The sequence below is a fragment of the Rhinatrema bivittatum genome, unplaced genomic scaffold (assembly GCF_901001135.1).
Source record: "Rhinatrema bivittatum unplaced genomic scaffold, aRhiBiv1.1, whole genome shotgun sequence".
In the NCBI taxonomy this organism is placed as follows: Eukaryota; Metazoa; Chordata; class Amphibia; order Gymnophiona; family Rhinatrematidae; genus Rhinatrema; species Rhinatrema bivittatum.
The window spans coordinates 172,378-185,854 of record NW_021820754.1 but is presented as its reverse complement, the minus strand read 5'-3'; the positions used below and the strand labels follow the sequence as shown (position 1 = coordinate 185,854).

Genomic DNA, 13,477 nt, shown 5'->3' with positions numbered 1-13,477 from the left:
ACCGGGTTGTCTGTTTTCAGTATACTTGTTCCATGATGCAATTCTCAGGTTGTGACTCCCCACGGGTTATGGCTAATTGATGCCTGCTTGTTAACAAAGAAAGCAAGTTTGAGTACTTGTAAACAGGGTTCGCTGTAGACTGGAATAATCAGCCATACTTATTATCCACCCTTCTCTTTGGAGAGTTTATTACCTCACTAGAGCTTAAGCTCTAGAAGAAACTGAGGGACTCATGCAACAGCATGTGTGCGTAAGAATTACTAAGCTCTAAGAGCTGAGACTGTGTCAGTGCTGTCAGATGGCATCACCCACACATTATAGCTAATTCATCCTACTATTTAAAGAGAGCCCTGTTTAAGATAAGGACATTTGTTTCTTGATGTTAGGAAGGATTATTATTACTATTTTTCTTTTTAACTCTAACGGGTATAATCCAGATAAATTAAAAAGTTATAGATTTGCCTGTTATAAGCAAATATTTGCCACATGAGAGTATTTCAAAGGGGGAAACATGGTCCTTTTTCAACTGATCTAGATAGCAAGAATTGGCCCGCTCATTTATAACTGAGAAATTATTTTTGTGTACTGATTTGATATGCTTTCTGTACCAAGTAACAGTATTTTATGCTTTTAAATTCCATTTGTACTTTCATTGTCTTTTTCTCATTTTAGCACTGCTCCCTATCTGGAGGGCGTCTGACAGGAGCTCTACTTTTTTCTGTGGTTGGAGGAAAAATGAGTGAAGGAATCAATTTCTCTGATGAGTTGGGCAGGTCAGCAATGCCATCGCAGTGGTACTGTCCATAGTGATGTGAGATAGTAGCAAAGTTGTGTTTCTAGAGTGGAACTTGTGATAGCAGTTAGTATTTCTAATCTTGGGGCCGATGCAATAAAGGCACGTAGAGAGCGGGCGCTGAACAGTTAGCGCCCGCTCTCTTAACGCGCGCATGGTGCCCCAAAGGGGGAGGGGGGGGGCGCCATGCAATATTTAAATTAGGGGGTCGCATTAGCAAGGATGCGACCCTTAGCGTATCCTTGCTAACGCGAACCCAAACGGTTTTCGTGACTGCCGTACGCCGATCACGAAAACAGACGCCGCTAAAACCCGACATCTGTTTTCGTGAACGCCGTGCTATCACATTCACTCTGCGTTAGATGCGAGTTGAATAGGTGCTAATCCCCTTAGGGGTAGATTTTCAGACGAGCGCGAACAGCCTATTTTTGTTTGCGCTCCAGGCGCAAACAAAAGTACGCTGGATTTTAGTAGATACGCGCGTAGTCGCGCGTATCGGCTAAAATCCTGGATCGGCGCGCGCAAGGCTATCGATTTCGTATAGCCTGCGCGCGCCGAGCCGCGCAGCCTACCCCCGTTCCCTCCTAGGCCGCTCCGAAATCGGAGCGGCCTAGAAGGGAACTTTCCTTTGCCCTCCCCTCACCTTCCCCTCCCTTCCCCTACCTAACCCACCCGCCCGGCCCTGTCTAAACCCCCATCCTACCTTTGTCGGGGGATTTACGCCTCCCAGAGGGAGGCGTAAATCCCCGCGAGCCAGCGGGCCTCCTGCGCGCCGGGCCGCGACCTGGGGGCGGGTACGGAGGGCGCGGCCACGCCCCCGGGCCGTAGCCACGCCCCCGTACCCGCCCCCAAAACGCTGCCGACACGCCCCCGAAACGCCGCGACGACCAGGCCCGCCCCCCCGACACGCCCCCGACACGCCCCCCTCCGAGAACCCCGGGACTTACGCGAGTCCCGGGGCTCTGCGCGCGCCGGGAGGCCTATGTAAAATAGGCTTCCCGGCGCGCAGGGCCCTGCTCGCGTAAATCCGCCCGGTTTTGGGCGGATTTACGCGAGCAGGGCTCTGAAAATCCGCCCCTTATTGCATAAGGGGATTGATTAGCGCTATTTTACCCGCGTCTAACTGCACGTTAAGAGGGCGCTCGGCTCAGCTCACCATATTGCATCGGCCCTCTTGTTAGCTGTAGCTGGATCAGGTACAAGTAGTTACTTGTGGTTTCTAGGCTGTGACACTCCTCGTTTCTCTCTACATCCAGGTGTGTGATTATGGTGGGAATGCCTTACCCCAATATCAAATCACCCGAGCTACAGGAGAAAATAGCCTATCTTGACAAATCCATGGTACATCTACTACTTTTCCTCACTGCTGTGATACTATTATGGATCTTAATCAGTTCTTTGGTTGTACAGAATAAGAGGAGACACAAGTTCAAAATGTTAAAAAGAATTTATGTTATGAACTGCAGGTGATAACAGTACCCTGAGACCAAACCTTATGTAGTATCCAATATCAAAGGCCCAATATGAAAATATTCCTTGACATTTAAAGGAGACTAGGTTATTTTTCATTGTAATTAGCCCTTCCATCCATTCAGGGAAATAAATGAACATTCATCTAGAAAGCTTTACAAAAATAGGCTTTTAAATTCTGGGGCTGTAGAGGCTTGTCTTGTTGACTTAGACTGACCATCTAAGTGCCTTGATTACCCTGCTTAGCAGAATTGGGGTTCCCTGTACGTACCAGGATCAGTCCAGGACACCTGGGTTGTGACTCCGCACCAGCGGGTGGAGACAGAGCAAAACTTGTGGGCGGAGCCATATATAAGCCCCTGTGCCAGTCACAGCCCCTCAGTCTTACTCTGTCTCCAGCAGGTGGTGCAGGTGCAGTCACAGCCTCTGCCTGCACTGATTGTGGTAGTTAGGTTTCTTTTTTCAGATTTTTCTCTTTTGAGTTTAATTTCCTTTTAAATTTGGCTGTTTTTTAGTGAGTGGTGTCCTGTCTGCCCTGCCTCCCAGGGGGGCTGTGAGGTTCTGAGGGGACCACCCCCCCCTGGTTGAGGCCGCTGCTAGGGTCGAGGACCCGGCTTACTAGTAGCAGCGCTAGGGGTTGACACCGGGGAGCCCGGTTCACTCACCCCTCTTGCAACAGGGCTTCAGGACCGTGGACAGCGACAAGCGGTAAAAAAAAAAAAAAGTTTCTATTTTTCTTTGTTTGTGCCGGCTCTCTGCTACTTAGTGCTGCCGCTCCGGTTTTTTCGGGGGGGAGGTGCTGGTCGCGGGGGGGTAGTCGTGGCGTTATTTTGGTAAAAAAAAAAAAAAGTTTCTATTTTTTTTCTGTCAGCGCTTGTATTTCCCGCATTTTTTTGCTGCCATGCCTCGCGGCTCTTCTTGCCGGGCCTGCGGCTCGGCGCGCGCGCGGCTTTCGAGGGACGGCCTCTGTGCTTCTTGTCTCCCGGGCGATGAAGGCTCGTCGGGGGCGTCTCGGGGGGTCCGTTCTCGGGCCGCGCGTTCGCCACCGCGCGCCAGTGCTCTGCCTGACAAACAGCAGGATCTTTTCCCGCTCAGCGCGGGAGTGGCGGCCATTTTGGCCACAGGCAAGGAAATCAGGCGGGAGCCGGCAGGGAACTCTGCTATGCCTCCACCGCTTTCTCCGCAGTCAAGTCTTGTGGGGGGGGTCGCTCCGGAGAGGTCTCGGTCTCGGGAGGGTTCCGGACTCGATTCCTCGGACTCGGCTTCTTTTTCAGAAGATTTTGCGCTTCTTCTACGCAAAGTCCTTAAGTGTAAGCGCAGTAGGCGTAGGCGAAAAGGAGCCTCCGAGGGGGGACTTAGTAAGCATGCCTCAAAGAAGCGGACGACTGGAGAAGTCGAGGGGTCCGCCAGACAGCCCCTGCGGGGGAAGCAATCCCTGCGGGGAGTCCCACAGGACTCGGAATCGGAGTTTTCCTCCTCGACGGACACGGATCCTGCCGAAGAGCCCCTGATGGGGGCTGAGGACACAACGGCGGACGGCTCCTCCCAGCCTAGAGCGAGCAAAGGAACTCAGGCAGTTGAGGGAGATGATCCCAAAGTGGTCCGCCTCTTCCGTAGAGACGAACTGATACCTCTAATCCCGGCTATTCTTAAGGAGCTAGGAATTGAGGCTCCGTCAGTGGGGGTCCGTCAGGAGGCCAACATGGATCCGGTTTTGCTAGGTCTCACGGGACCGGCAGTGGCTTTTCCTTTTCATTTTTCGTCCACGGATATTTTGTTTAAAGAATGGGATACCCCGGAGCTGGGTCTCAAGGTCAGTAAGGCCATGGATAAACTGTATCCACTCCCTGAAGATGCGCTAGACCTTCTCAAATTTCCGAAAGTGGATTCAGCAGTCTCGGCGGTGACAAAACGGTCTACTATCCCGGTTACAGGAGCGACGGCTCTCAAGGATATCCAAGACAGGAAGCTGGAGGTACAGCTTAAGAAGATTTTTGAGGTGTCCGCTCTAGGAGTACGGGCCGCTATCTGTACTAACTTCGCAATGCGGGCTAGTCTGCGCTGGGCCCAAGTTCTTCAGGCGAATGCTGATCTCTCCCCGGAAGAGGCGTCTCAAGCTGATCGTCTTGAGGCGGCAATAGCGTATGGAGCAGATGCTTTACATGATCTATTACGGACCTCTGCCAGATCCATGGTAGCGTCTGTTTCGGCGCGTCGCCTTTTGTGGTTACGAAACTGGGCAGCGGATGGCTCTTCTAAAGCTCACCTTGGAGCACTGCCATTCAAAGGTAAGCTGCTATTCGGCAAAGAATTGGATGACCTGATGATCTCCCTAGGAGAGAACAGGGCGTTTAGGCTGCCTGAGGATAAGTTCAGAGCGCGCTCCTCCTTCTCCTCCAGGTCACGGTTCCGTGGTTCCAGAAAATCACGTCCTTCTCGTTCCTCGGGTCCCTCGTACAGGTCTTCTTCCTCCCGGGCCTCTCAGTGGCAGCAATCCTTTCGAGGAAAGCGGTTTGGCAAACAGGGAGGAACCTCGACCGCGGGAGCTCACAAGGGACCGCAATGAAATGCGGTCGGTCCAATCCTCGCCTCAGTCTCTGCACGAGATCCCAAATGTCGGGGCGCGGTTAATGTTGTTTTTCGAGGATTGGGCCAGAGTTACTTCGGACCAGTGGGTCCTCGACGTGATAAGACACGGTTACGCATTAGATTTTGTTCGAATTCCAGCGGACAAGTTCCTAGTCTCTCCTTGCAAAGCTCCGACCAAAAAGGTGGCAGTGCTAGACACCATCCGGCGCTTGGAAAGCTTGGGAGCTATCGTTCCGGTCCCTATCCATCAGCGCGGCAAAGGCCGTTACTCCATTTACTTCATAGTCCCAAAGAAAGACGGCACGTCAAGGCCGATCTTGGACCTCAAAGGCGTAAACAGATGTCTACGCGTTCCTCACTTCAAGATGGAGACGATTCGTTCGGTTATTGCTTCGGTAAGGCCAGGCGAATTCTTGGCTTCTCTGGACCTCACGGAGGCGTACCTGCACGTGGGAATTCGGCCGGAGTTCCAGAAATTCCTAAGGTTTTGCATCCTGGGGCGGCATTTTCAGTTCCGGGCGCTACCGTTTGGTCTAGCAACCGCTCCTCGCACGTTCACAAAAGTGATGGTGGTAGTTGCGGCGCAACTACGCCGAGAAGGTCTCCTGGTTCACCCTTACCTGGACGATTGGTTGATTCGCGCAAAATCCAAGCCTCTGTGTCAGCAAGCAGTGGCCAGAGTCCTCCAGGTGTTACAGTCTCTAGGCTGGGTGGTCAATTTCAGCAAAAGTCAACTGGTACCGACTCAGACCCTAGAATACCTCGGAGCTCTTTTCGACACAAGGAACGGCAAAGTGATCTTGTCCCAGGAACGCAGGGACAAGCTACAGTCTCAGGTGCGACGATTGCTCTCTCTTCACAGTCCTCGAGTTTGCGATTATCTGACGGTCCTGGGCTCGATGGCTTCAACAATAGCTCTCGTTCCCTGGGCGTTCGCTCATCTGCGGCCGTTGCAGTCGTCCTTACTATCCCGATGGCGGCCGGTCTCGGAGGAGTTTTTCCTGCCTCTTCCACTCGAGGGCCAAGCGAGATCCAGCCTCCACTGGTGGCTCGACTCCAAGCATCTCTCCTGTGGAGTGTCCCTGCTGGTACCCAAATGGACGGTAGTGACTACGGATGCCAGTCTCTCCGGCTGGGGAGCAGTTTGCCTAGGAAGGTCGGTCCAGGGGCTTTGGACAGCTTCTCAAACCCAGTGGTCTATCAACAGACTAGAGACCAGAGCGGTCCGTCTAGCTCTCCAAGCCTTTTTACCGTTACTAAGCGGAAAGGCGGTCCGAGTACTATCGGACAATGCAACCACTGTGGCCTACATCAATCGACAAGGAGGGACGCGGAGTCCACAGGTGGCTGCAGAGGCACAGCTCTTGATGACCTGGTCAGAACAAAATCTCAGCAACATAGCAGCCTCTCACATTGCCGGGGTAGACAATGTACAGGCGGATTTTCTAAGTCGTCATCACCTCGATCCCGGAGAGTGGGAGTTGGCGGACGAAGCTTTTCGGCTCATCTGCAGAACATGGGGAGTTCCCCACATGGATCTGATGGCCACATGGGACAACGCGAAGGCTCCACGATTCTTCAGTCGGCGTCGAGAACGGGGAGCAGAGGGCGTCGACGCTCTGGTACTTCCATGGCCGACGGATGTACTCCTTTACGTGTTTCCCCCGTGGCCGATGATAGGCAAGATTCTTCGGCGCATAGAATTGCACCCGTTTCATGTGATCATGGTAGCACCGGAATGGCCGCGTCGTCCGTGGTTCGCAGATCTCATCCAGCTGTCAGTGTCGTTACCCATTCGTCTCCAGGGGTTCGCGGGGCTCCTACGTCAGGGCCCCGTCTGTTTGGAGGATGCGGATCACTTCTGTCTCGCGGCATGGCTTTTGAGAGGAATCGTCTGAAGAAAAAAGGTTACTCAGACGCGGTGATAGCTACTTTGCTGAGGTCCAGGAAACAGTCTACGTTTCTCGCTTATGTCCGGGTCTGGAAGGTTTTTGAGGATTGGTGCGTGCAGCGAGGGTTGGATCCCTTTTCTGCTTCAGTCTCAGATATTCTAACGTTTCTTCAAGCCGGTCTGACCAAAGGTTTGGTGTGCAGTTCGTTACGGGTCCAGGTGGCAGCTCTTGGTTGTTTGCGGGGTAAGGTCCGAGGAACCTCCCTGGCTCTTCATCCTGATATTTCCCGTTTTCTTCGAGGGGCTAAACACCTCCGTCCTCCATTGCGTCCCCCCTGTCCGTCTTGGAACCTTAACTGGGTTCTTTCCGCTCTAAGCTCCGCTCCTTTTGAGCCATTGAAGCGTACAACTATTAAGGACCTTACTTTGAAGACGGTGTTTTTGGTGGCAATTGCCTCGGCTCGGCGTATTTCCGAATTGCAGGCGCTGTCCTGTAGGGAACCGTTCTTGCGGATTTCCGATTCCGGAGTATCCTTGCGGACGGTTCCTTCCTTCCTTCCTAAAGTGGTGTCGTCTTTTCACGTCAGTCAGTCAGTGGAGTTACCGGCCTTCAGGGTCGGGGAGTCCACTGATCCCCAGTTCAAAGAACTGCGAAAGCTAGACGTGCGAAGGTCTCTTCTTCATTATTTGGAGGTTACTAATCCGTTCCGGGTAACCGACCATCTGTTCGTTTTGTTCTCAGGGCCAAAGAAAGGGGCCGCAGCGTCCCGCACAACGATTGCGCGTTGGCTTAAACAGGCTATTGATTCAGCGTACTTGGTAAAGGGTAAGCCGCTTCCGGTGGGTCTTCGGGCTCATTCGACTCGTTCCCAGGCTGCGTCCTGGGCAGAAGCTTCACAGGTATCGCCTCAGGAGATTTGCAGGGCGGCTACCTGGAAGTCGATGCATACCTTTATCAGGCATTACCGATTGGATGTCCGGGCTACCGATTCCGGGGGATTTGGAGAGAGGGTACTCCGAGCGGGACTCTCTGCTTCCCACCCTCGGTAGGTTTGCTCTGGTACATCCCAGGTGTCCTGGACTGATCCTGGTACGTACAGGGAAAGGAAAATTAGTTTCTTACCTGATAATTTTCGTTCCTGTAGTACCAAGGATCAGTCCAGGATCCCACCCGCAGGGCTTCGCTACAGTAACGGAGAGTCCGCTCATAATTTCTTAAGTTCTGCTGTTCGCTTGTTTTTAGCTCTCCCGGTTGGGGAGCCCAGTTCAAGTTCGAGTTTTTCGGTGTTAGTTTGAATTTTTCTAGCCAGTTTGTTACTTGGTTACATTGCTGCTTTGACATTACATATGACTGAGGGGCTGTGACTGGCACAGGGGCTTATATATGGCTCCGCCCACAAGTTTTGCTCTGTCTCCACCCGCTGGTGCGGAGTCACAACCCAGGTGTCCTGGACTGATCCTTGGTACTACAGGAACGAAAATTATCAGGTAAGAAACTAATTTTCCTTTAGGATAACAGACTGCTCCTTACCCTGGACTTGATAAATTGGGAAAGGTGAGTTCATGAACAAAATGTTCTAACTGCAGGTGGGGAGTTGTAGGGTGGCTAAATTTAGAGGCATTAGGGTGCCATTGATTATCAAAACATGGAAAAGGGGTGGATGCACTTATATCACTATCGTATGCAATTGTGAGGTTTAGAGCAGTGGGTTTTTAAAATTATTATTTCTTTGTCTTACAGCCCCAAGCTGATGGGCAGTCCCCAGGAAGACTGCTGATTGAGAACCTGTGCATGAAAGCTGTGAATCAGTCCATAGGTACCAATGTACTATCTGATTAGAAAAGAAAAAAAACTGAATGGTTCTGTGCAGGGCGAAATTAAATACAGTCCTGAATCTTGCAAGCTTTTAATAATTAATGAATGTTTTTTGACAGTGTCTAGGCTAACTCCTTTCTTAGCACTGATACCTCAGACTGAAGGTGGTTTTGAGTATGTTATGCTTGTTTTTTGTTTTTTTTTTGCAGGGAGAGCAATCCGCCATCAAAATGACTATGCTAGTATTGTGCTTGTAGATCACAGATACTCCCGCCCCACCATTTTAAACAAGTTACCCCACTGGATTAAAACCAGCACCCAAATCAAACCAACCTTTGGGCCAGCTTTTGCAGCAGTACGAAAGGTAAATGGCTGTTCTTTGTGGTGGGCCAGATGTTTAAATTAATTTTCACATTCTTCCAGAAAAGTATACTGATTATTTTGCAATAAATAGGGGAAAAGTACAGTCTCCTGTGTGTTCTCTGCCTTTTCTGTCTCTAATATTTCCATGCCTCATGTTCATCCTCTTGCACAGCTGGTCTTGCAGTCACCATGGGAGTCTGAGACAGGTGCAGCAACTGCTCCTTAGCTGGCTAACCAGCATAAAAACAGTGCTTATCTCAGCTATTCAGTCAGGAGCTATGAACATTATTTCAAATCATACTCATAACCAAAGGGGAAAGCAGCTGCACTGGGAGAACCAGTTCATAAAGGAGTAGTCTTACCTTAGAAATATTGAATGTAAGCGGGTCTGGTGGCTCCATGGATATGCTGTCTATTGCTATGTGGAAGGGGCTTTGAGATGCTGTAAATGCAGTTTCCTCTTCATCCAGTCAGACATGCATGCCAACCGGCAAATGGAGAGAGAGATCAACAAGGTTCTCTGATGTCACTCCTTATCTACCTCCATGCTCACACCATTTTGCCAGTATTTTGTCTCCAACAGATGGTGGATGTGCATTTTGTGCTGTGGACTGTAGTCTGGATAGACAAAGTGGAGATTGCTTGGGTGGTGGTAGGGGGTGCTCCTGAGGTGAAACCCTACCATTCTCTCACTTGGTTGAGCATGATCCTGAGGCTTTTTGGCTTTTTTCAAGAGCTCCTGCAGTTAAAAACTGTGTTGCCCACTACCCATTGAGCAAAATCAGGATCTGTTTCCCCCCATCCTCAGTACCTTGCTGCTACTGCTGCTGCTTCTATGGCTCATTGGAAACTGCTATTTTCTAGCATGTAGACAGATGGACTGAGGACTAGTGAGTTATGTACTTCTGCCAGCAGATGGAGACTGAGCAAGCTGAAGTCACAGTAAATATACTCCTGCAGCAACATCAGCCTGCCAATATTTTCTGTCTCCAGCAGATAGTGATGTGCATCTCCCTATGGAGATTGCTTCAGATTTGAGAAGGAGATTAAAAAAAAAAACCCCAAAAAAACTAAAAGCCCTGCTTTCCTGCAGTGAGACCAGTTGGTCCCTCCCCCAGCTGAGAATTCCTGAGGTGATTTCCTTGGTCCCTCAGCGGTGTGCCTTGCTTCGATAGCTGGTTTTGCCGGCAAGGACTTAGCTGATTGTACAGCTTAAAGGCAGCGGATGCAGGAAGCCAAGCACGGCGGTGACAGCAGATGCCCTCTCCCCCCTGCAGCCGAAAACTGTCTCTGTACTCAGCCGGGAAGGGCTGAGCTCAGGTAAATTACAAAAAAGAAAAGTGGGAAACAATGTAGAGGGATTTTGTAGGACTTCCTCCGTGCTTTGTGCTTACCACGCCATTCTGACGTTCATTCCCGCTCCCATGGGGGTTAAGGGAACTGGGCAGCCTGGCGGGTTGAGCAGCCCTGGTGAGCTAGGTAGGCTTTTTCCTGCGTGCAGTGTGGTATGCCGTGGCACCATTTTCACGTGCTTCAGTGCGTGTTCGACTGCCCTCTACAAGAACATCAGTGTGCACACTGCGTCTGGCTCCTCGTATATCTTGTGCGCTCAATTTTGGGCGCACTTCCTGTGCGCACATTTTTCGGCATAGCGATGGTGCATCCAGATTTTGGCGTACTGTTTGTGCATTTGTTTTTGCAGCGCTTAATCTGGGATGCCTAATTTTTATGTACATAAAATGTGTACATTTGAAATTTTTACAGTGCGAGCCAGCTGGACGCACATTCTCAGTCGACTGCTGTACTAATGGTGCTGGTGAACAAGAAACCTAAGCTCCTTTCTCTTGGTGTTGCCTGTCATTTTCGGGCATCTCAGCCTGAAGAGCTCTCTAACGTGTCAACGCTGCTTAAAGACTCAGGGGGGATTATCTTCCTCTGATTTTGCTAAGCCTGATTCTGGTTAAGGACTTGTCTGGAGGTAGGCCAGACCTTGGAACTCCCCTGACTGGTTCCTCCGCAGGAGATGGCAACTCAGCGAGCTCCGCTTCAGTGTATTCTGGTTTTGGTCTCGATCCTTCTGCCTTTTCTTGGATAGATTTTTTTCATGGATTGCAATCCTTTCAGGCGCAGTCCTCAGCTTCGGCCAATCCAGTCAAGTCCAATTCTCAGCCTGTGGCCCTTCCCTCTTCCAGTCCTATGTTTAAGTGCCGAACCATGCCTTGGTTATCTGCAGATATTCCAGACAGGAACCTGGATGGCACTGATGATGAGGATGATCCTAACTCCCTGGAGGATGGGGAAATTCTTCTGGGACTGGAACAGTATCGGACCATGTTGCAGTTCTTTCATAGGAACTGCCGGCCCTGATTTTCCAGACCTTGAAGATGCTGGAAGCAGATGCTGGGGCAGATTGCATGTCTGAGCCAAAGAAGAATCCCATTTTAGGTTCCTTGCCTAAAGCCTCTTGTTTTTTTCCCTTTTATAGAAGACATTCAAGAATTGATTGATCTTGAATGGGACGCTCCAGATGCGAATTTCAAAGGGGGTCAAAGCCTGTATGCCCTGGACCCAGTGATGAGAGAACTTTGTGTTTTCGAAAGGTGAATGCACTGGTCTGTACTGTCTCTAAGTGGATGACTATTCCAGTGGAGGGAGGAGCGGCCTTGAAGGATGTGCATGATAGGAAATTGAGGCCATTTTCAAGCAAACATTTGAAGCAGTGGCGATGGCATTGCAGATAGCTTCCTGTTGTGCCCTGTTGGCTTCCTCTTGTTGGCTTTTCTCTTAGGAGATTGAGGATTCTGGGGTGAATTCTAGAGCAGTTATGGAACCTGCCATCGTCTTTTTAGTAGATGTGGGCTGCGATTTGGTCTATATCTTGGCTAGGGGAGTAGCTTTCGTAATAGCAGCCAATCGTCAATTATGGCTGCGTAATTGGTTTGTTGACATGACCTCCATAGCTAATCTTACTAAGTTGCAATTTAAAGGTTAATTCTTGTTCAGGAGCGAGTTGGAGAAACTGGCCAGAAAGTGGTTCCTTGATTTGCCGGAGGATAAGAAGCAGCTGCAGCGCCTCTGTGGTATGAGGGGTCATTTTTGAGGTTCCAAATGGTTTCATCACTACAGGGGGGTCGACCTTTCAGAGGACTTGGCCTTTTGGCAGGTCTGAGTCTTTTCGTCCCAGACAAGAGAGGCTCGGGGGGGGGGAACGGACGGATCCTCCCAAGCCTCACAATGAAGGCTTGCTGACCCATCCCCAGAGACAAGAGATAGGGGGACATTTCTCTCTCTTTAATCAGAGGTGGGAAAAATCACATCGGATCAGTGGGTCCTTATCCCGGAGAAGGATAAGCGTTGGAATTTTGCAATGTTCCTCGAGATGTGTTCATGATGTTTTCTTGCCTCTCCCTGCAGAAAAGGCATGCAACGGAGTCTACCCTGTCAATGCTCCTCAGTCTGAGGGCTGTGGTCCCAGTGCCTCCATCTCAGGAAAGTATGGGGCGATATTCCATTTATTTTGTTGTGCCCAAGAAGGAGGGCTCCTTTCATCCCTTTCTGGATCTCAAAGGAGTCAACAGTCATTTCTGGGTGATTCAATTTCATATGGAAACCTTGCGCTCGGTGATAATGGCTGTGCAGTCAGGGGGAATATCTGACCTCCCTGAATCTGGCCGAGGCCTACCTTCATATTCCCATCCAGTTAGAGCACAGTTTTCTGTGTTTCGCGGTGCTGGGGGCGCCATTATCAGTTTCGAGCAATGCCTTTTAGTCTAGCCACTGCTCCCAGAACTTTTTTCAAGTTTATGGTGGAGATGGCAGCAGAGTTGGGAAAGGATGGGATGACTGACTGATTCGAGCCAAGTCTCTGGAAGAGAGCTGCTTGGTGACCTGCAAGGTGACCACCTTGTTGCAGGAGCTTGGTTGGGTAGTAAACATAGCCAAGAGCAGTCTTCAGCCTTCTCAGTCGTTGGAGTACCTGGGTGTTTGTTTTGACATGAGGCAGGGCAAAGTTTTCCTGCCAGAAGCTTGGATTCAGAAGTTGGTGTCGCAAGTGCATCTTTTGGTGATCTCTATATGGTTTGATGGCAGCAACCCTAGAAGTGGCATCATGGGCAAGGGCTACATATGCACCCCCTTCAGCGCTCCCTGCTCTCTTGTTGGAACCCACAGTCATAGGACTGTTTGGTATGGCTCCACTTGCTGATGGAAATCTCTCACCTGCAGTGGTGGTTTAGAAGATTTATCTGAAAGAGTTTTCCTGACTTCGCTGTACTGGTTGATACTCATGACAGATATGAGTCACCAGGGCTGGGAAGTGGAGTGTCAAGAACTAACGGCACAAGGGCGCTGGAACACAGAAGAGTCTGTCTGGAACATCGATTGCCTGGAAGCCCGGGCGGTCCAGTTGTCGTGCTTGCAGTTCAGCGACAGACTGCAGGGTCAAGTGGTCCGAGTAATGTTGGACAACACAAAGACAGTGGATTAATCAATTGGCAGGGAGGAACAAGAGCCAGCAAGTGTTGCTGGAAATAGACCATCTTATGGAATGGGCAGA

At 50.5% G+C, this 13,477-nt stretch overlaps 1 protein-coding gene across 1 annotated transcript in view; it reads left to right on the top strand.

The window, feature by feature from the left end:
* The window catches only part of LOC115082083 (ATP-dependent DNA helicase DDX11-like), a 59,904-nt gene that overhangs the window by 22,925 nt on the left and 23,502 nt on the right, over positions 1-13,477 (top strand). Inside the window, exons 2-5 of the mRNA XM_029586349.1 lie at positions 673-773; positions 2,050-2,134; positions 8,485-8,560; positions 8,769-8,923. Of these exons, the coding sequence (XP_029442209.1) occupies positions 736-773; positions 2,050-2,134; positions 8,485-8,560; positions 8,769-8,923 (354 nt within the window). The 5' untranslated portion in view covers positions 673-735. The remainder of the gene's footprint in view (positions 1-672; positions 774-2,049; positions 2,135-8,484; positions 8,561-8,768; positions 8,924-13,477) is intronic.